The sequence below is a fragment of the Tachypleus tridentatus genome, chromosome 2 (genome assembly GCF_004210375.1).
Source record: "Tachypleus tridentatus isolate NWPU-2018 chromosome 2, ASM421037v1, whole genome shotgun sequence".
Lineage (NCBI taxonomy): Eukaryota > Metazoa > Arthropoda > Merostomata > Xiphosura > Limulidae > Tachypleus > Tachypleus tridentatus.
Genome location: NC_134826.1, coordinates 92,884,610 through 92,907,611, shown reverse-complemented (window position 1 = coordinate 92,907,611; position 23,002 = coordinate 92,884,610). Strand labels below are relative to the sequence as shown.

General features: G+C 34.3%; 1 protein-coding gene across 2 annotated transcripts in view; it reads left to right on the top strand.

Annotated features, from left to right (window-relative positions):
• Positions 1–23,002, top strand: part of LSm1 (U6 snRNA-associated Sm-like protein LSm1) — a 68,315-nt gene that overhangs the window by 41,342 nt on the left and 3,971 nt on the right. For both annotated transcript variants that reach the window (XM_076489472.1, XM_076489471.1), the window contains exon 3: positions 7,806–7,921. In XM_076489472.1, the coding sequence (XP_076345587.1) occupies positions 7,806–7,921 (116 nt within the window). The remainder of the gene's footprint in view (positions 1–7,805; positions 7,922–23,002) is intronic.

The following is a 23,002-nucleotide window of genomic DNA, read 5'->3' as shown; positions in this document are numbered from 1 at the left end:
TCTGTTTACTTTTATAATAATAATAAAGAATGCACATGAAAAACAAGCAATATTGCACTTTTTTTTTGTAAATTAAACTCAGTCCTACTCTTTTATTCTAATGTTGTTACTATACTAAATAATTTTTATCATCCATGTGCAATTTCCTTTTCTGTTACCATGACTAGTGTAAATGTACAGGTGGTGATGATGATGTTTAGAATAAATAAGTGGATATGATAAAGGGTTAATCAAATAATACATTTAAAATTAAGACTATATTATTATATACAAATAGCAAATAATGCCCTATAATTTCCTTAATTTTCCTGGCCAACTGTGCAGTAAGAGCCTTTCAAACTTCGTCTAAGCTAGTTGGCATGATTCCTCAGAACAAATTTGAAACTGAATCATGAAATAGAAATCTCTGTAGAAAATAATGTAATATAGTAGACCTTTGAAAGATTGAAGTTTTTTGCTTTATTTTGGATACAGATAGTACAATACATCAAAAAGAAGTATTGGCAAGTAGTGAAAGAGAGAATGTGACCAGTGGGCATGGTTTGTGGATCTGAGTTTCTTTTTTATGGCTCCATAAACAAATAAGATTCAGTGCCATAAAATATGTGTTGTGCCTGAAAGGTATCTGTATTATAGTGAGTAATTTGTATTAAAGTGTTAATAAGAGGAAAGACCTAGAGAGCAAATTTCACATTTTTCATACAATGAGAGTTTAGGGTTTTTTTAAATGTATTGTCTAATTAGCCAATCAGCATTGAAGTGTTGTATTTGATTAGCAAATATTACTAAGCATATTTTTAACACTCATCATTTTAACACATTATGACAATTAAATTCAACATTGAAAGTCTTAACTCTTTATAAAGATATCTACTAGTGAAAAAGAGATAAATGGAACATTTTTATTCTAATTACACTTCAGTTTCAAACTATGATATTTAATTGCACCATACATAACATTTCATGAACAAAATAGTTCCTTGTCTCTATAGTAAAACTTCTAAACTGTCAGCTGTCACAAAATAATGCAACAAACAGTTAACCAGAGAAAGATGTGGCTTGAAGGTATTGCAATGAAACAAGGTTGCCACAAATCATTTTCCAAATTAATCTAGTTTATTTCTTTTTTGATGAAACCTCAGCATTCTCTTCATAACCTGATCTCCTTGGTTTGATTTTATGAAGAAAGAAATGTCTAGTGGTTTTTCAGCAGTAATTCCCACTCTAGCTATGGGTATCCCTTGCTGTGCATGTCACAAAGTTTTAGTGAGTTACATTCAAAACTTAAACTAGTTTTTGTTTATTCCTGCTTCACAATTAGTATATGATTATGATTTAATCCATATTTTAGTAGTATACAAGTTTTATGTTTGTAACTTTATAAGGAAATATTTCAAAATATCCTAAATTTCCACTAGTGAGAAATGTGACATTTTTTCCTTAGGCATCCCCTCTACTCTAATTTATTTATCATCCCTCCAAGAAGTACAAAATTTAACATAAATTACATATTATTGTCATCACTCAGATAAAGCATAATTTTATAGCCTTCAGAGTCATCAAAAAAAAAGAAGAAGAAAAAGACTCCTCTTGTTACACCCACCTGACACATCTTCTCTTTCAGGATATGTCAGTAGTCCTCTCTTGTATTTAATATTGTATCATTTTTAACCAATAAAAAAACCAATATTTTCATCTGTGAAATGGCTTATTATATTACATTATTTTCTCTATCAAAAATATTAATTTCTCTTTCAATGCAAGCTTCAGCCCCACGGGAAGCATATTGACTTACTTGGATGAATTTGTAACAGCTTTTATTGCATAGTTATAAAGCAATAAACATTGTGATAGCTATGGGACATTTTCTGCTTTTTGCAGTTTATTATTCATTATTCTTTGGTGCATTATTTAATTAAATAATTTACTGCAGTACTGTCATTAATTTAAAAAGTAGAGTTAAGTGTCATCAACAGTCAACAACAAATAAAGTAGGCCCAGGTAAGTAATTTACTTTGTTTTTTATCTGCATTATTTGTTATTATAAAAGTAAGCAAAATGTAAAAATAGGAAACTTTAATATAATTAAAGCTAGATAGGGTTAAGTACTAATAAAAGTAAAATGTTTCTTGAGGTGCACTCACTTGAACAGTTTGGAGTACTCAGGTAATGTAATTTGATAGTGTAGCATGAACCACACATTACCCAAGTGATATACAACTTATAATGGTGTAAATAGCAATAGTAGTGAGATATGTTTCAAAAAGCAATAAAACAGTAAGATGTAACTATAAATAGATGTATGCTGTTACAAGTTTAAGTCCTCTCAGGATAAACAAATGTTGTTTCAAGTCATTCTAAAAAGAAAATAGTATAATTTAGATTTATTCCAGTTTTCTATTTTTTGTGATCATTGCAAGATTTTCCAAGTTGGTCAACCTTGTATAATTAGCACTGACAAAATTATATCTATGAAACAAAATTTTACTGAAAGAAAAAGTTTTGAAGGGTGTTTAGAAGGTTTTAAAGATTAAGCAAATGTTTATAATCTTAACAAAAAAATTATTCCACACTTGGACTGGTAAATCAAAATGCTTGATGGCTTCATGGCCAAATCTTTGGTAAAAGTTTATTTTATAAAATCAATTTTATGTGTAAGTAACTTGTAATGTTTACTAAAAGTAAGACAATTTTATTAAATACAAATATTTTATTTAATGTTAGTGTTAAAACTATATACAAGTAAAAATGGTTGTTTGGTCAGTAACTGGCTTAATGCAAAATATGCAGTGGATGTATTGTAGGAACATCTTCAAGTCTAGTTGGCTATGTTGTGCACATTGACTGGGTGCATTTCAAATGTTTTGATCAGACTACTACAAAGTGTATGTAATATGCATATGACAAAGTGTGAAAATACTGTATGTAGCAGTTGGTAGGAGTTTCCAAGAAATGAACATCAACTTTGGCATATCAAACTAAAACTTTTTGCACTTTCACTGTGTTGTTGGAAATTTCAAAGACAACATACAAGAAAAAGAAATGACTTGCACATTATGCTAAGCAAAAAGACAAGTAATTTGAAACTGATGTTGTTTTGATTCATAAATTGCAATGCAAACATGGATATTTTGTCTTCTGGAATGTAACTAATTGAGCTGTAGATACAGTATTGTGTTACCACACACAGCCATTTGAACTTAGTTGAACTGCATTACAAAATTTCTGTGCATAAAGCAACACAGAGATGCAGCTTGTCAAAAGTAGAAAGTTTAGTGACTAGAACAGCATTATTAGCCAGTTACAAAAGCAAGCTTTTTGTAACATTTTCAACCCTTTTTAGTTGATTGTACCAAGATTTATCTGGGAAAAATTACAATCTTCTTTCAAACAAAACATGGGTACTGCTGCCCCAAGAAACAGAATCGAAACATCTTGTCAGATTCACCACAAAAAGAAAGTGCTATCATGATAGTTAAACAGTGTGTGATTCATGGTCATCTCAAGTTAACGTATGAATCAACAGTGCCAGTAGTGCTCAATGCCTGTGATAAACAAGAGATGCCAGTTGATAAAGGTCATGTTAAGGACAAGAAAGTGAAAGTCATTGGGTTCAGCAGTGAAAACTAAACTAATATCTTACAATCAAACAATAGGCATCTGCATGTGTTGATTTATGGGAAAGTGAGAAATTGCTGACATTGGTCAAATATGCAAAATGTTACCTAGAAGCCATAGCACCTCTGAAAACAGAGAAGTAACAGAAGTCCTCCTGGAAGTGTTCTGTAGAGTAGAATTTCTGAAAGGATTCTTTAGTGATGGTGGGACCTGGTTTACCTCAGAACTGGTGCAAGTGGTCTGCAGACTCATTAGCACTAAGGAAACTTTACTATCCCCTACAACCCCAGATGTAATGGAGTCAATGGAGTTTAAAAGAACATGCTGAAGATATTCCATGACTAGAATAGATACCTGCAGGTAGTATTATTTGCTAATCATAAAGTCCCACAGGTGAGTACAGGATTGTAATTATTTTAGTTACTGCAAAGGAGAACAGCACAAGGTTCAATGGAAATACTAAAAAATATGTGGGCAGAAGAATAAGAGTTAGAAGTGAGAAACACATACTAGTATGTGCTAGACCTCAGAAACTGATTTGTGGAAATCTGTAAACTTGCTTGAGAGAGCTTGTATGCAGCTCAAGGCAGTCAGAAGCATTTCTATGACAAGAGGGCAAAGGATCAGTTGGATAGTAAGACTTGTCTCTGCCACCCATAGACAACAAAAACTTATGCTACAAATGAAAGTACCTTCTGAAGTGCAAAATTTGGTCAACATACTGGATTATAAAGTGAACATGGATGGAAAGACCAAAATCTACCATGCTAGTCTATTGAAGTAGTTCAAGTAGGAAGAAAACATTAGTGTAGCTGTTGAGTCACAAGTGGACATTACAGGTGGGCTATCATGGATGCAGAACCAAAAAATGATAGCTTTGTCACAGAAGATGAAGATGTGTTAGACTTAAAAATGCTAGGAGTAGATGTAAATAGATGTCAGCATCAGTAAAGAACTGATTAGCAAGCAGAAGAAAGAGCTACAAGATCTACTGTTTAGTGTGTAGATGTCCTCAGAGATAGAATAGGTAAGATGGACATTATGTAACACAAGATCAAGACCACAACCAGGTGCCTTGCACTGTATAAGTAGAGACTTTGTGTATGAAATGAAAACAGTCTTTGTATATAATATATAGACAATGCTAAAAATTGGGTTTTAATATCATTGGTGGGTAGAGCACAGATATTCCATTGTGTAGCTTTGTGCTTAATTCAAAACAACAACAATATAATATAAAAGAAGTTGCAAGTTTTTTTTTAAGAGAGGCTTATTGTTTGATATATTCAACTATTTCCATTTAAATGTAAGATTGATTTATTTTTAGAAGCAATAGTTTATAACAGGTTTGTTTACAGAACTGTACAAATCATACTTTATATAGTTCAGTTGTCTTTTTGTGATTGTTGTATTATTGTATCATGCCACCAGAATATCAAGTTTTTTTCAAATATTAATACTTCATAATATATTGTAGTGTGTAGAAAGTTAGTCTATATAAATATGTATGCAAAATGTAGTTTGAGAATAAAGACAAAGTTAGTGAGGGATATAGTCAAATAGATCTAGATTGTACATTTGTAAGTTTAGCTGTGAAGAACATATAGTAGCACATATTTTTTATAGTGAAATTTTTGTAGATTATATTATAAAAATAGAAGAGAAAATGATAATTTGTCTTGTCAATTGTGTTCTAAAGTAATTGAACAAACCTGTATAGTTTTTGATAAGAAGAAAATTGTTTATAGCTCTGGATACAGGTTTTATAATCAACAATAATAAGTGAAATTATTGCCATTTCTATTGTAACAACAGAGCAGGAAGAATAATTTCTTTTCATAGTTTGTATCTTAAAGTACCTGAACCAGCCCTTGTGGAATTTGATAAAAAAAGAGATAATTATTTAAAGCTTTGGATATATGAACATTTAGATATACATTTGACTTGTTTTAATGTATTATTTTAAAACAAGTGGATTGCATGCTGTTTGCTTATTGAAACTTATCACCAACATGTCAGACATCTACTGTAAAGAATCCTGTTTATCCTTTTGTATAAACATGACACTTTCATTGCCATTGTATTGAAGCAATACAAATGAAACAGCTTGTCATTAAAATCCACTTTATCTTTTACTACTCTATGTAATTTCAGAACAATGTCAATATGTCTGTACTGCATGGAACACTTAATAACATTTGATTGAGAAAGGATATCACCTTATTGATTTGCATGGGAATGTGTCTCCATTTCCTTCTTTCAAGAAAGGTTGCATGGTTGTAGTGTTGGAAATCTGCTAATGTAACTCAAGGAACCCAATAAATCAGATGTGTTTGAGTATACCCTATGTAAGTATTCATCCATGAAGAACAAAGTCTTTGAATAAAAAAGATGTCACTCATTTATGAGCTGAAGCCAAACATTAACCAAGTTAGTCTACTTTTTTCAGACTTTGTTCATATGTTCATGTTGTCACTCTCCTCATTTGTGGGTAACTCAAGCCAACGTCTTATGATGTTTAGACTCTTTAATGAGCACTGTGGTGTTCCATAAAACCATCCCAGTAAGTCTGAAGATGTTCAGCCTGCTCATAGTGAACTTGATCTTTCTTTACTACCTTGTGCTTCAGACCATGGCCAGTAACCATTAAAGATTGTGTCATAGGCTTCCAAGGAAACCCAAAAAGGTGGCCTTCAACTTCATGGTCTTAAAAACAGTTCAAGAACATGGAGATATATAATCTCAGTATTGCCAGCAAAAGCTTTAGGTTTAAGAAAGTGCTACTATAAACTTTGCTGCATTTTCACACAAAGTCTTTACTTCAGCTATAGCTTTCTTCTTTCCTCTATAAAATCTACATAATGTCAGAAAGTATTCTTAAAATACTATGATTTACAGATGTTATAGGAGGAAATAGTGAAATGGGCAGGAAAAAATAAACTCATTAAAAATTTGTTTGCAATTTAAGCCTGTGAGCTTGTGCAAAACTCATTCTTTGTAATTCTCATGTCCTTCTTTAATCCAATCAACTTCTGTCTTACTTATCATACTTCCAGGAAATATGTCCATGCACTTAAATATTCTTATATGGTCACAGTTTACATGTATAGCTTCAGTGATGTCGAGAAACATATAAATGTATAGCTTCAGTACTTTTCTTGGTACCAGGATATTAATGTTATTTTAATACTTTCATTTGTGAATGGGCTTTATTTTTTTGTTTTTCTAGTAAATCTTATCAATGAAGTTATGCATAGATGGCATCCTAATTCAACTTAGGTTACCCTCATTCCATGACTGCATTTCAAGAGCATTGTATCAAGTAGTAGTAGTCCTGGCTTTTTGGTAAATGGAGTCTGTTACATGAAGTCTCCTTTTGTTTTCCCCGAATCTTTTCAGGCTTTCTTGGGTATTCTCTGGGTTATCATAAAGACATCTGGAGAGCAGGCTGTTCAAGAACATCTTGTTAGCTTCAAGATATTGTTGTTTCTAAAATCATGGAGTTACTAATATCTCCATTTGTGTTAACAGTCTTGGAAGAATATGATCTATTAAATAAATACTTTAGAATTGTTAGAGTAAGATCTGTACATTTCTTGGAATTTTCCACTTATTCTGTTTCCTGTTTTTATTTTCTTCATTTGGAGATCAGTTTCTTGATTACTTGGATCAAAGATAATTGGGAAGATTGTGAACTGTCAACTCTTAATTCAGGTGTTATAATTTCATTTTTTTATTTTCCACAATAATTTAGGGAATTGCAATTTTTTGCATGTCATCACCAAATACTCCTTCATTTCAAGACAGAGACTTTCAATCAACTTTATGCCCACTAAAGAAAGATCTGATGTATAACAAAGTTGTAAATTAACCTATTTTTACATTTTTATCTTTATTATGCTTTCAGTTTCAGATTTTTCCCTATTATGTACATTACATTATACACCTTACTTTAAATCATGGGTAGCACGCAAGCTAGTGATTTGGTATTTGAGGGCCTTAGCAGTGGTCATTAGATACGTTTTGCTTTTCAGTGACAAACAATTGAATTATAGTTTTACTTCATTCTGACTAATGTGCATTATTTTTGTTTTAGTGTCAGTTACAAAATTTTACCTCAAAAAACAACAACAAAGTGTACATTTTTAAAAACTTGTGCTTTAAAAGTTTTGTTTTACTTTTCTCAGCTAACTTGGTACTTCATAAGACCATCGAACGAATTCATGTTGGTAAAAGGTATGGAGACATTCCCCGTGGAATTTTTATTGTTCGAGGAGAAAATGTTATTCTTTTGGGTGAAATTGTAAGTTTTAGTTTTTGTATATATTGTAAGGTAGTGTTCTACATAAATACATGAAAGAAAAGTATTTTGTAATTGCAGTATAGATAATCCACTAATTTTGTGTTTGTTATTCCATTCCAGATGGGTGTGGAATGTGAAGTTGACTCGCATTAAAAACTTTATTGAACTATTACTTTATGAATTTATGTCCTTAATTTTGCCATCAAATTATAAATTACAATTCAAATTTGGTATTATACATTATTTAATATATGAATTTAAAAGTAAATATTAAAAACACACCTAAACAATTTTTGTTTGTCACATGGAATATTAAATGAAGCACTGGCTCAAATTAGTTGTTTGTGATGTCAAAATATGAATTTTATAGTTTTGTACAGATTAGGAGCTCAGATTACCAATATTGACAAGATATAAAATAAGAACTTCATATATTTTCTATTTGCTGAGATGTCAATCATGTAATTAATCAAACAGTGGTCCCATTCACCTCTTTCCATTTTTGAAAATGGTCTCTTATATACACTTACATTTATATATGACATGTAAATAATCAATCAAAAGCTCAAAATATCCCCTTAGTGATTTTCTCAGCCTTTCTTTCAAGACAAATCTTCATGCTAGTAATTTGAGTCTTTAGCCTGTTTAAAATTTCATGTATTTTAGACACAAATACAGCATAGTTACTACACCTGATAAGGTATAATATAGTTATATGGGTGTTGGTGTAATAATTTATGATTTTGTGGTTATTTAAATATATATATATTTGTTTCACATCCTCCACATGCCAGATTTCTTAAGACTAGCTACAGCAAGCAGCATCTGAGTGCAAAGGTTGTAACTAGAAGAGATAATTGTTTGCTTTACTTTATATACCATTCTGTATTTTAAGAAAATGTGTGAAAACTTGTTTGTAAATAGTAATAATCTTTATACACATACACTTTATAATAATTGAAATGTTACTGTATTTTACCAAATACTGATCTGCTAAAACACAGCTAAGATTGTTCACTTTGTAAAAACTAAAGGTCTGTTTTTTATTATTGGGTATGGTAACATAAGTAAATGTTTACCACATCACTGTTATTTCTGTATTTTTAGTTGGGCATGGCTGAAAGGTCAATATAATAAAAATAATAAATCTATATAAATGTATAATGTTATGAAATTTAAGATATTTAGTCTAAAATTTTTTTTAATACTTTTGTTTTCATTCTATGATGAAAAAGAGCATAATTTATATCATTTTCCTAATTTTATATGGTGGTTACGAGATTGGTCAAATCAACTGAACCCTTACAGAGGTTTCTTTGTGAAAAGTGACAAAATATAAAGTGTTTTCATAAGAAATGTTTGATAAGACTATCTGGAGATTATAAGGATTTTGCATGTGAAATTTGAAAATTGTCTGATGCATTAAAGTATTTTTAATTTAAAAATGAAAATTACATGTTAGATAGACAACATGTGAAAATAAAACAGGCTTGAGAAAATCATTGCTTAACAAACCTTAAGACACAATAAAACAATATGATATTTTGCACATTTATTAAAGCCTTTTAACGCTTACTGACAATCTGCCAAATTTAAAAGCAACAGCATGAAAAGTACAAGTTCAAAATGGTTACAAGGTTGGTCCAAAGGACTGAGCTTGTGCTGAAATAATTATTAAACTTCATACCTGTTTTATTTATTATACCATCAAGTGAATACAGTAAATATCAGGCTGTAACCTTCCCCAATAGGAGGAAAACTCAATCTACTTCCACATTACTCACCTTGAGTATTTTATGTGAACTAAAAGCTCATTTTTTTTGCTGGCACTATACTGTTTAACACACTGTAAAAACAAATTCAGGTATATGGATTTTCTCAACTATTAATTTTCATATGTTTCTGAAGCCTCTTGTGGTCCATCTACTCTTCAACAAAAGTCACTTTCCCCTACATTAGTGGTGACTGTAGGAACTCTGATTGTGAGTGATTTTACTGTAATTGTACATCAAGAAGTGGGTTCTATTCTACTCTTTTTTTTTTCAGGCCTAAAACATGTGGCTTCTTCCTCTGTTTTCTGCTGAGTCAGCCACAGCTATGAACAGTTTTTACCAGCTCTTCTCAATGCTTGGCCTTGCTACTGGTTCTTCTATCTCAGACAGGGCTCAAATGATTCTACCTTTGTTCTTCACTGTAACTATATATTGGGAATGTGACATTCTTTCATTTTCTTCATTTATATTTGATTTGGTTCACAAGTGAATTTAGTGTATAAACCTCAAACCTTGATTTTTTTCTCTTCCATCCTCATCTAATGTATGCAAATGTGCACATTCTTTTCTTTCATAGCTTCATGTTGTGACCCTCTGACTTTAAACTCCTACTTTTTGACTAATGGTCAGAATTCTTCATTCATAGAGCTCCAACATGTTGAATCTCTTTTTTTCCAGCTTCAGTGATCTTTATTACCTGCTTTGACACTCACTTTTAGTCTGCTCATCTTGTTTCTTTGATTGTTCATATTCTTCAGTATCTGTCTTTTTTACACATTTTTTATGAGGCTATGTAGAGAATGATCACATTTACCTTCTTTCCATGCTTGTCTTTATTTATGAGAACTTTTATGTCAAAAATGCACTAATTGCATCAGTAATTTTACTACAGTGTGGACCATTTGCTCCTTCTAGCTTCATCCTCTGAGGTATCTTCTGCTTTGGTTTCTCTTCTACTTGGGGTTGGCTTATCAAGTTTTCAAAGTTAGTATTGACGTTCACTTAATATCTGATTAGTTTCAGTGTCTTAACTCATTTGCTGGGTAAGTTTAAATTTATCTTTTATCTCTGTGAGGCATAAAAATTCTATTTAACAATGCTTTAATCTTCCCTTTCTACATGAGAGGTTTTGTCTGGTTTGTGGTCTCTAACCTCTCTCATGTTTATTTTTCTTTTTGGACACAATGTCATGACCCATTCGAACAACACATTTCTTACATTGATCAACAAAATATTCTTTGAACCTTTGACTTCTTGTTGCTATGCTCCTCATTTTGGTTTATTATCTCTGTATCTGATTGTTAGCCTCCATGTCATTGGAGTTCTGAACTTGGTGACACATCGGCTATTTCTTTGTTACCATATTCTTTCAACAGGGTGGATTCTATGTCCACTGGTATTTTCACTGGACATTCACTATTTGCTTCCTCTTTGGGAGTCTATTAATTATTGCCTTTTCGACTATCCACAAAAATCTTATCCATTCCTTAAATTATGGAAACAATGGGGCACACCATGTGGTTGGTTTGTTTCATGAGAGGTACTGCTCTTTCCTAAAATATGTATCAAATGGAGAGTAATAAATTGTGTTTAGCCATAGGTGAAATACAGTTTTCCACAATACTGCTTTAGATGGTATTTATATATAAAAAAAAAAATCCAAAACGTACAATCCTCTGATGCTATAGCCGTTTCTTGATCTCCAGGTTTTTCTCTCTTTGCCCATCTAAGCATCAAGAATGCTTGCTCCCATCTTTTCTACCCCACTTTGAGTGCCTTAGGAAAATTTTGATTTGCAGATATCATCACCAACTTCAATATGTCATCTATCTATGTACTGTATATAAGCACCTCATTCTTATAACGTCCACATTATTTTTTTGACAAAGCATTTGGCACAGGTTTCTATTATAAGTAGTGTTTTATTATCTATTTTAAACACAGCTAGCATTTCTGTGATTATCTTTTCATGTATATTTGTATATTAATTAACAAAAATATCTTTAACAACAGGTAGGATTTCTACTACAGAGGTTAATCAGACCTCTTCTCTTCCACTACTTGTATCTGCTGTTTGTCAACAGATCAAGTATGTGAGCATAGTTTTATGGCTGTGTTTATTTGGTTTCTTAGTATGTTGAGTTTTTGTTTTGTTTCATGTGCTGAGTCCCAAGGAATGTATAGTCCAGTATGGGTGATTTTTCGGTGGATTTCTGTTTGAAATTGTGTATCAGTTCTTGTAATTTTGAGGTTAAGAAATGATATTTGATTGTTTTCTTCCTGTTCACATGTGAAGTTGATGTTGGGATGTATAGAGTTAATGGGCAACCCAGTATCACCAGTTCTAGCCAATATTTTTATGACACAAGTTGAAACACAAGCAATTAACACAGCATTACATCCACCACTATACTGGTATAGATATGTAGATGACACGGTTGCGGGATTCAAATCTACAGAACACATACTTAATTTTTTCAATCACATTAACTCTATACATCCCAACATCAACTTCACATGTGAACAGGAAGAAAACAATCAAATATCATTTCTTAACCTCAAAATTACAAGAACTGATACACAATTTCAAACAGAAATCCACCGAAAAATCACCCATACTGGACTATACATTCCTTGGGACTCAGCACATGAAACAAAACAAAAACTCAACATACTAAGAGATCAAGTATGTCTCTGGGGTAGGAGGGAGTTCTGAGGGAACTTTTGCAAGTGATCTAGGAATGACTGGTTAGCATTAAGTCATACTTTTTTAGCTTCATTTGCTAGGTCAGACTTAACAGAGGATCATTTTGATCAACCACTTCAAGCCTCTTTTCTTCATTTGGTTACTTAGGTTTGTGAGGTTTGATGGTCTCTACTATTGCATTTGACTGCTCCTATTTTGTTAGTAGAAAGAATAGCAAGTGACTGCTTGGTTTCTTTCCTTCCTGTAATATTGCTGCTCATACTAGGAAATTTGCCACTCAGTTACGTGATGGGATAGCTATGTCTTGTCACCTACATTTATCAGATCAACATACTTTGGCTTATTACTGCCAGGAAAAGGCCTATTTAGATTCTCAATAGTTGGGGACACACTTTTAGATCTGTGAGGGTGTAGATTGGAACCTGTGATCACTTTAAACAGATCACAGTTTTTTCAGATTTACTTTGCCTTCATGACTGTCATGAGGTATTTATCTTTAATCCAGTTTTTGTCTGAAGCCTATCAACATTCCCCACAACAATTTGGGGATAGGTTGGAAATTTTGCCAACATCTTCCTTAGTCTTTTCTTCCATTCTTTATTTGGTTTCCTAGCTGGTTTGTTGTTGGAATTTATTGGGTAGAAGCACTTTGTTAAAAAGGATTTGTATACCACCTTCTATCCTCAACAAGTTACAGGAAACTTTCTTTTTCCATTCCATGATATTTGCTGGAGTTACAGAGACATTATAATCCTGAATTTATACAGTCTATTTACATTCTTCTTTATTGTCATTGGCTTCTTACCCTTCTGGTTCTAATGTTGGAGTATTGGCCCAACCCCCCTCCTTTGGTCCCCAGGTTTATTGGTTTATATAATAGGGTCCATTCATATTTTTGAGGATCTTCAGCTGGGTGGACTAATGACAGTAACATCAGTGACTATCTCAAGTGTGGGAGAGCAGTAGAAGCATGATTACATCACTTTCTGGACATTTGGAGTTCTTTCACCAGGATCTATTGGTTCTTCCTGTTCTGGCTTCAGGATTAGTCATTCAATTTATATCACCTCCACCATTGTTTGTTCAAGCTGTTGCATTTCTACCTTCAACAGATCCACAGCAAGTGAAGCTTCATTCCAAGTCCATAAGAGAGTTTTTAGTCAAAATGGCAGTAGAGAGGGTCAACCCCATTCTTTCAGGATTTTATTCCCATTTATCCATTGCACCCAAAAAGATAAGAGATTGTCCTCAACTATATCCTGACTCAAATAATTTTTAGATCCCCCTCACTTCACAATAGAGTCTTATCTAAACTTCTAATGGCACTTGGCTCTAAAAGTCTGGATGACCTAGTTCAATGATACCTATGCTTGTTTACATATACCTCATAGTATAATCTTCCCAGCAGTTTCTCATGTTTGTACACAAGGGTCAGGTGCTACAGTTCCAGTTCTACCTTTTGCACCTTATGTCAAGATCCCTTCAAACTATTGTTCAATTTCTTTGACAAGCTGTCTCTGTCAGGTTCCTCAAATCAAACAACCTCCTCTTGTTGCTCAGTGTAGGTTCTGATTACAGTGCTTCATCATGGACCTCTTGATTCAACTTGAAATGTTGATTATAAAAACCTTTCTCAAGTGACATCATCTTGTGTCTGTATTCTTTGAACTTGAGAAGGCTTTTGATACAATATGAAGGTATGGCATTTTACAAAACCTCCACTCATGTGAGCTACATGGCAATTTACCCACTTTTATACAGAACATTTTAATGAACCAGATATTCCAAGTTTGTGTGGGTTTGTCTCTTTCCTGCTCTTTTCCACAGGAACTTGGTATCCCTCAGGGCTATGTTTTGAGTGTCACTTTTCAGTATAAAGATTAATACCATCACAGCACAACTTCCTCCTTCTGTTTCAAACAGACTCTGTCAACAACTTTCAATGACCAGGTAAAATTAATAACAAATTAGACAATAAAACAATACTTCATCAACATCATTAAGTTTCCTTCACAAACTGTAGAAAACGTTATACACACACACTTAGACAAAAAGCAAAATCACCTAACAAAACACATATATCCCATGAATTAAAAGATCACGAAACCATATACTGCTGCATATTATATATTCCCGACATCAGCAGAAAAATAACCAATATATGGCAAAAACTAGTAACAAAATATGGCATTCCAGTTAATTCCAAATTTATTCAAAAACTAGGCACAAAACTAAGGTCTATACTATGTAAAAACTACACTGACAAACACTACACCAACATTATTTATAAAATACAATGTGTTAACTGCCACAACTTCTATATTGGAGAAACAAGTAGAAAAATGGAAACCAGATTCAAAGAACACAAAAAGTCACCTTCACATCTTTTCGAACACTGCAAATCAAATAAACACAACATAACCATAAAATACACCAAAATATTAAATAAAAAACAAACATAAACAAATGCAAAATTACAGAAGCCTTACTTATACAACAACTCAAGCCCAAAATAGACCAATACAAAGGAACACCTTTATACCAATATTAATAAATATAATCAAACATCTAAGCATGCCCTCTACATTCCTACACTCAATTACACAATCCCCTTCAAACATGTGGTCAGTTACCTCTTTCTTTCTTTGTAAACCTGACAATGACAGAAGAAGGTCGAAACATTATTTGCTCCTCTACATAAAACATTTTCTCAACCCATACCAGCTGTTTTTACAGATATATATTTTTCTCTACAAGTGGGTTTTTGCGTCATCACGGATTAATGACTTTCACATCTCGTGTCAGTTGTCAAGCATGAGGTTTATTGAGCAGCAGTTTCAGACTGCCCTCAATCAGTTACTGTAGTGAATCACAGCATGAACTTTTGTCATCAGCAGAGTATTTCAACCAATTATGAGCTCCATCTTGATATTGTTCTTCTTCTTCTTGTAGTCCCTGAGAAAAAGTTCTTGCAGCTTATCTTTGACTGTAAGCTGACCCTTATTCCTTAAATCAAGCAGCTACGAGTTAAGAGTACTGGGGCACTGAACATCCTTTATGTGCTCTTTTCCACCTCTTGGGGAATAGATCAATGTCCTAAGCTAAAGACTGAACTATGGATCTGTGGTCAATGGTTCTGCCAGGACCTTGGTCTTGAAGATATTTGACCCTGTTCATGATCAGGAGCTTAGGCCCTGCACAGAGGCATTTCACACTTCTCCAGTCCAGAGTTTGTACACAGAGTCTTGCAAACCACCTCTACGCCTCTTTGTTTCCAACTTTCTTTATTGTATGCTTCAAAACTTCTATCCTTACCACAGCATCCCACTTGGGATTGTGTCTTCCTTCCTAACTGGGCTATGCTTATTCAGAATAGATAGTCTGCCATTATTTCTTTTGGCCTTTGTGTCCAGGGACAGTTGGTTGAGTTTGGTATGTCCTTAGATGGCATTGATGTCTCATCTGGTCAGCCCTTCCCATCATGGCCACCTGTGCTTTTTCTTTGAGTCTTCTGAGGAAGGCAGATATTCCCAATTGGAAGTACCATCTTCATTTTGATGAACATCATTTGAACCATTCTTCAATTCCCATATATACAGATGGTTCAAAATCAGGTGACTTTGTGGGTTCTACCTTGGTTTGTTATGGTTTGGTTGCTGCACACAGGATTCCCTTGACAGAATTGTATGTCATTTCTCTTGCTGTGGATCACATACAAGCTATTCAGTACACAAACCAACTCACTTAACTCTTTGCAGGCCCTGGTATCATTTCACATTAGTTCTCTTGTTGTTCTCATTAATATTCAAAACCAACTGGCCAATTTCTCTTTATTATCAACTTTAATCCAGTTTCTCTGGATACTGGTCCACATTAATATTTGTGGGAGAAAGATTGCTCACACTTCATCTAAGGCCATCTGGTATGGTGCTTTTATGGCTGTACCTGTCCCATACATGGACTGAAGTCCTATATTCAAGACTTGGCTCCACACCAGTTGGCAGTTGACAACAACTGAGGAACGTGATAACAATTTTTTTCCAGATCAAACCTTCTGTTGCTCTTTGCCTCTCTTGTTTTCATAATGGCTAGGCCTTGTATTGGACACATTTTTTTTAAACTCATCATTTTCTTTTATCTGGTACTGATAACCAATATGTGACCTTTATGACACTCAAGTCACAATAGCCCACATTTTACTGTCATACCATCGTTACAATTCTCAACAATAGCACCATTTTAAGACGTTTTTACAATAGGTTTACCCCTGATGCTGAATAGTGTAATTGGCAATGTTGACACTGTCTGTTTTATGTTTTTAACTTTTTAAGGGCCATTGGCCTTTTAAATTCTATGTAAGGTTTTTATCCAAATTTTGGCCATTATTTTCTTTTAACTTGATTTGTTTTTACATGTTTTGATAATTTCATTTTTATATTTTTACTAGCTATTTATTCACAGATAACCTAGTTCCTTTGTGTCATAAAAATACTAAACAGCTTACTTGTATATGGAGTATGGTCCTGTATTGAAAGCTTTGGTTTTGCATCAGTTAGCAGTCAACTTGGAGTGAGCAACATTGTAACAAGCTTTTCTAGATCAAATGTTCTGTTGTTTTTGGATTGTCATGTTTACATTTAGATTGGAAGAAGGTAGTTATCATAACAAGGCTACTCAGTGGTCATAGTTTTTTTTTTTTCTTTGATGTGGATTCCTGTATGTGGTGAGGGGACCTCCCAGGGAAGGTTCTGTTCTTTCACTTTACCTCCTCTGGGATCTAAACATTCACCCACATGTTTATCGTGAGTGGTGACCCGTGAAGGGGAAAGGAGGATCCTGGTAGTTAAGGAGTCCAACCCTAACACACCACTTTGGACTTGCTTTTGGTAAATCAGCCTGTCCACTTGGGCTAGGGTGAACCAAGTACAAGTGTTGGATGTTCTCAACAGGTGTTGTGAACATTGTATCTGATGCTGGTGTTTGGGTATAGTGCTCATAAAACCCTGGCATTGTTGCAGTGTCCTCCTTCAAACTATCATCCAATTGCTTTGATGAGCTTCATCTGTAAGACCTCAGAGAGGATAGTTAATGCTCATCTTGTTTGGTTTCTTAAATCAAACAATCTCCTTTTGCCCATCCAGTGTGGGTTCCAGCAACAGTGCTCTATCATGGACCACCTGATTTGACTTGAAACATCAATCAGAGAAGCCTTTCTCAAATAGCAACATCTTGTATCAATATTCTTTGACATTGGGAAAGTTTATGGTACAACCTTAAAGTATGGCATTTTGCAAGACCTCCATGTATATGGGTTATATGGCCATTTGCCCATTTTTATCAAAAATTGTTTAATGGACAGGCAATTCCAAGTTAATACATGGAGGGGTGGCATTGTTGGTTGATCAGCATGTGCTCACCCTGTCTTTGACACTTGACAACACTTGGAGGCTGAAGGTGTCCAAGTTTCTTTGGGTCATATCATCACCATTTGTTCAATATACCTATCACCTGGAGAAACATAAGATCAATCAGACCTTGATGCTCTCATTGAACAGTTGCCGTCTCCATTTTTAATCCTAGAGGACTTTAATGGACATCATCCTGTCTGGGGAAGTGCAGACATTGATAGGAAGGATTGCTCCATAGAGCTTATGCTCTCTGATCACAACCTTTCTCTTTTCTATACTGGTTCTTTTACCTATTTTCTTGCACCTTGAGAAGGCTAATGATACAACATGGAGGTATGGCATTTTGTGAGACCTCCACATATATGGGTTCATGGCCATTTGCTCATTTTTATTAACAATTTTTTAATGCACAGTAGATTCCAAGTTTGTGTGAGTTCTCCATTTTCCCATTCTTTTCTACATGAATTTGGAGTCACTCAGGGCTGTGTTCTGAGTGTCGCACTTTTCAGTATAAAGATTAATGCCATCACTGAACAACTCCCTCTCACTGTTGGAAACAGGCTCTGTGTCAACGACTTTCATTCATGTCATTCATCGAACATGAGGTATATTGAGCAGCAGCTATAGACTGCCCTTAATCGTTTACTGAAGTGAACCACAGCAAATGGCTTTAACTTCTCTCTCTTAAAACCGTTTGCATGCACTTTTGCCACCAAAGGGGTATTCACCCTGATCCTGATCTCTGTATCAGTGAAATTGTGCTGCTTGTGGTTCATGAGATAAAGTTCTTGGGGCTTATCTTGGACTATAAGCTGCCTTTATGTATAAGAACACTGAATATCCTCCGTTTCCTCTCTTCCACCACTTGGGGAGCAGATCAATGTTCTGTGATAAAGATATATTGTGCTCTTACTTGATTGAAACTCAACTATGTATCACTGGTCTATGGCTCTGCCAGCACCTCTGCCTTAAAGATGCTGGACCCCATTCATCATCAAGGACTTCAGCTTTGCACTGGGGCTTTTTGCACTTCCCCAGTTCAAAGTCTCATGAACCTAATTTGCACCTCTGCCATTTGCAGCTGTCTCTACTATGTGCTTTGAAACTTTGTTCCTTACCAAAGTATCCCACATGGGGTTTTATTTTCCTTTCTCGGTAGGTTATACTTTTTCGGAATAGACGATCTGCCATTATTCCTTTTGACCTTTTTATCCAGGTGCAGTGGGATGAATTGGGTCTGTCCTTGGATAACATTGCTGTATCCACTGGTCAGCCCATCCAACTATGGCTTCTTACAATCTCCAAATGTGACCTATCTTTAAGTCATCTGAGAAAAGCTCATATCTCAGATGGAGCTTTTTTTCATAAATGTCTTTCACTCCTGTCTTGCCCATTACTGTGCATTCTCTCATGTTTCTTAACTTATATATCCTTGGCTTTTCTTACACATTCTCTTCCCATCCATCTACCTTCTATTATCATTCTTCCTCCTGGAGGATTAACTGTTTGGCACTCTAGTCAGCTTCAGTTAATTTCCATTGAATATTTGAGACTGACATCTTTATTGTACTTTATCTTTGAATGACATCTCATAATCCCTCAATTTCATATGAGGAGGGTTTCCTCCTCTTAATAAATTGTTTTCCTTCATTCTTTTATTGAAGACAATCCATGTTTCAGTTACCTTTCTTCACTTTCCAATACCTCCGTCATCGTGATGTTTTCTTCAGTTTGTCCATCACAATATGATATATCATTGTGTATTCCTTTCTGTACATTTGGCTACTGTTCATTACTACTTGATAGATGAGTTTTATAGCTACATCCTTCTTCCTTAGAGGTGATATTTTTTGTGGTTGTTCATTACACTGTCTCTGTATTTCATCAACTTCACAGGCCTTTCCTCCTTGCATCTCATTTGGATTCATCTTTGTCTATTTTGTGTGGCTTTAGCTGTTTTGATTTCTGATCCCACAATTATCTATGTTCTCTGCTATCCACTTTCCACCACTTGTCATGGTAATATTCAGTAACTCTTTTTATTGAGTCCTTTTTATAGTATCTTATTCACAAGTTCTTTCTTAGTTTCTTCTTCATTGATTAGTGTTACAGGTACTTCATCTGTTATTACTTTTTCATCTGGGAGTGTAACCCTTTCATCTTCACATAAGAGACCATCTTTCTTTTCTTCATCAGGAAGTTTCTCATGTTGTGTTACACTTCTTTTGTAATGTTTGATTCATACTTATCACTCTTTTCCGTAATGCAAGTGGCATTTCTATCACATCTGGTCCACCAGACACACATTTCCTTAAGACTATCCTTCTGTTGCCTATTATTTGGACTTCTTTACCAAATTGTTTACCTAGAGATTGTAATTCCAAAACATAGTTAAATACTTTTTAGCTTTTGTAGCCACCTATTTCCATGTGATGTAGTTCAGTTTTTCTTCAGTGTTCTGATCATCTGGCTTATGTGCCTGACTGGGGCTTTCTTGTAGTACTTTACACTCTTGTCCAACTCTCATTTCAATCTCTAGCTATTTGTTTGTCCTTATGTTTTTTTAAAGGCCTCCTTTTTGCTGATGGTTAAAGTGATTTCCTTTCTGATATTTTTATCTTATTCCATAAGCCTCACTCCCTTTTGTACACTGACCACTCTTTCATTTCCTATACCTGGATGGTTTGAGAGGGTGACTAATACTTTTCTCCTGTATTTCCTCAATAATTTTATACCCACAATGATTGTCTGATCTTTATTTTTGGTCCAGGGTACTTTGGTGCTGCTAAACATGTGGTTCTCTTTTGGGATGCCCACTGTAGTATATTCTTGCTACATTGCTCTTCTTCACTCAGGGATGTTTAGTCCACTATTACTGATTGGTTTTAACACTTCATATATGTCATTTGTTTTTCCTGAAGGATGACATTACAAAACTATTTCACATCAACTCTTACCAGTGTTGTCCCTTGTCTCACTTTGTCCTCATTCTTACAGACAAGGAGGTGAAAAATGCCAACACACCTTCTTTATCATCTGACAGTTTCATTTCCATCCAAACTTTTCTCTTCAGTTACCATTCTTCAGTCTACCCATCATTTTTCATGGGTGATTGCTCTATTTGTCTATTTATTTATCTTAAGAATAGCCTTATCTCCACCTTAAAACCCACTTAGTGAGATGTGTTTCCTCACAGTTACAACAGAAAGTGTTCATACCCCTGCATTGCAAGTAGTTTTTTTCCTCATAACTTAAAAAGTATCGAGATTAGGATAATGAAAGTGTGGTGTATTATAAATATTATACTAACACACATCTACATAATTTTTTTATGTAAATTGAATGACAAATAAACTGTTTATAAACAAATAACCAAACATAGGAGGGGCAGAAATTGTTTGTGCATCTACTTTAATGATCAGTTGTGTAGCCTTTCAGGTAAATTACTTGGTGCAATCTCTCCTCATAGCCCTCCATAATCGTTCATTTGATAGTACTTGACTGATATTTTCTTCCACTCTTCTTTACAAAAGGCCTCCAACTCTTGCAAGTTTTTGGATGATGCTGATGAATCCTCATGCCAAACGTTTTCAATTGGGTTGAGATCGGGTGACTGTGATGGCCACTCCAGAATGCTTATATGGTTCCTCTGCAACCCTGATTGCGCATATCTGAATGTGTGCTTAGGGCCATTGTCGTGCTGGAAGATCCAACGATGCCCAAGCCACAAGTTCCGAGCATCATTCTTGATATAAGTGTCTAATGTATCAACTACTCTTCTTTTTTCATGATTCCATTGATATGATGAAGGTTGCCTATACTAGAAGATCTTAAGGAACCCCATACCATGATCGAGCCACTTCCGGGTTTAACTATAGGGACAGTGTTCTTTGGAAGATTTCGTTCCCCCTTCTTACGGAAAATATTGCGAACATCATTATGGCCAAAAAGCTCGATTTTTGTCTCGTCTGACCAAAGAATACTCTTTCAATAGGTAAAGGGTTTATCTACATGCTTTCTTGCATACCTCAATCGTGCTTCTAAATGAACAGGCTTTAAATATGAAGTTTTACAAGGACGACATGCTTTGAACCCAGAATAGCATAACATGTTCATAACTGTAGAGGTGCTTACTTCAACCCCAGTTTCCCTTACCAGTTTCTGTATGTCATTACATGTTAAACGAGGGTTCCTACTACCTTCTCTGAGAACTTTCCTCTTCATTCTCTCTGGAATTTTGATGGGGCATCCGAAACAAGAGAGGTTAGCAGTTGATCTTGTAAGTTTAAACTTGGCAATTATGCTTTGAACAGTAGATTTTGGCACGTTAAGTTGTGTAGCAATACGGGAAAGAGACACACAAGACTTGTATTTTACAATAATTCGTTTTTTTAAATCACTGGACAGTTGTTTCCTGTTCACCATGATGACAGAGACAGCACTAAATTTCCGGAAGTACATTTTTTGCTGGCTAAATTCCAATAATTATGAACCCAGTGTCTAGTTCTGGAATGGTATAATGTAGTGTATTTGCCAAACTAAACAAAATTTTTACGGCAATATCAGTTTTTTCACACGTTCTGAACTGTACGAACACTTTCTGCTCCTCCTATTTTTGGTTATTTGTTTATAAACAGTTTATTTGTTATTTAATTTACATAAAAATTTATGTAGATGTGTGTCAGTTTAATATTTATAATATATTATAGTTCTATTAGCCTACTCATGATACTTTTTAAGTTATGAGCAAAAACCACTCGGGACGCAGGAGTATGAACACTTTCTGTCGTAACTGTACTTCCTTAACTCTGCATTAAGTTAGAGTTAACAGAAATTGTTTAGCCAATATGATCTGGTTCTTATGTATCTACTTTTGAGATATGGGTCTCTGCAAGACCACAACAGTGACATATATTTGTGTGTGTGTGTCAATTCCAGTCTCTATCTTCCTTGTCTGAGGGAGTGTCTGCCCACTTGGTTTGCACTTGCCAGCTTTTGAAAATAAGGTTCATGATAACCCATTACACTTTCTTCAGTTAAAGGTCTTTATGGTATGTAACAGATTTACTGTTATACACTTATTTTAGTGCCTATGCTTGTTTTTGTATACTTTTCTTTTTCCCATGTGACATATATTCAACACTGTGTATTGTGCCAATCCTGACTGTTCTCGAAATTTATAGAACAATCTTGT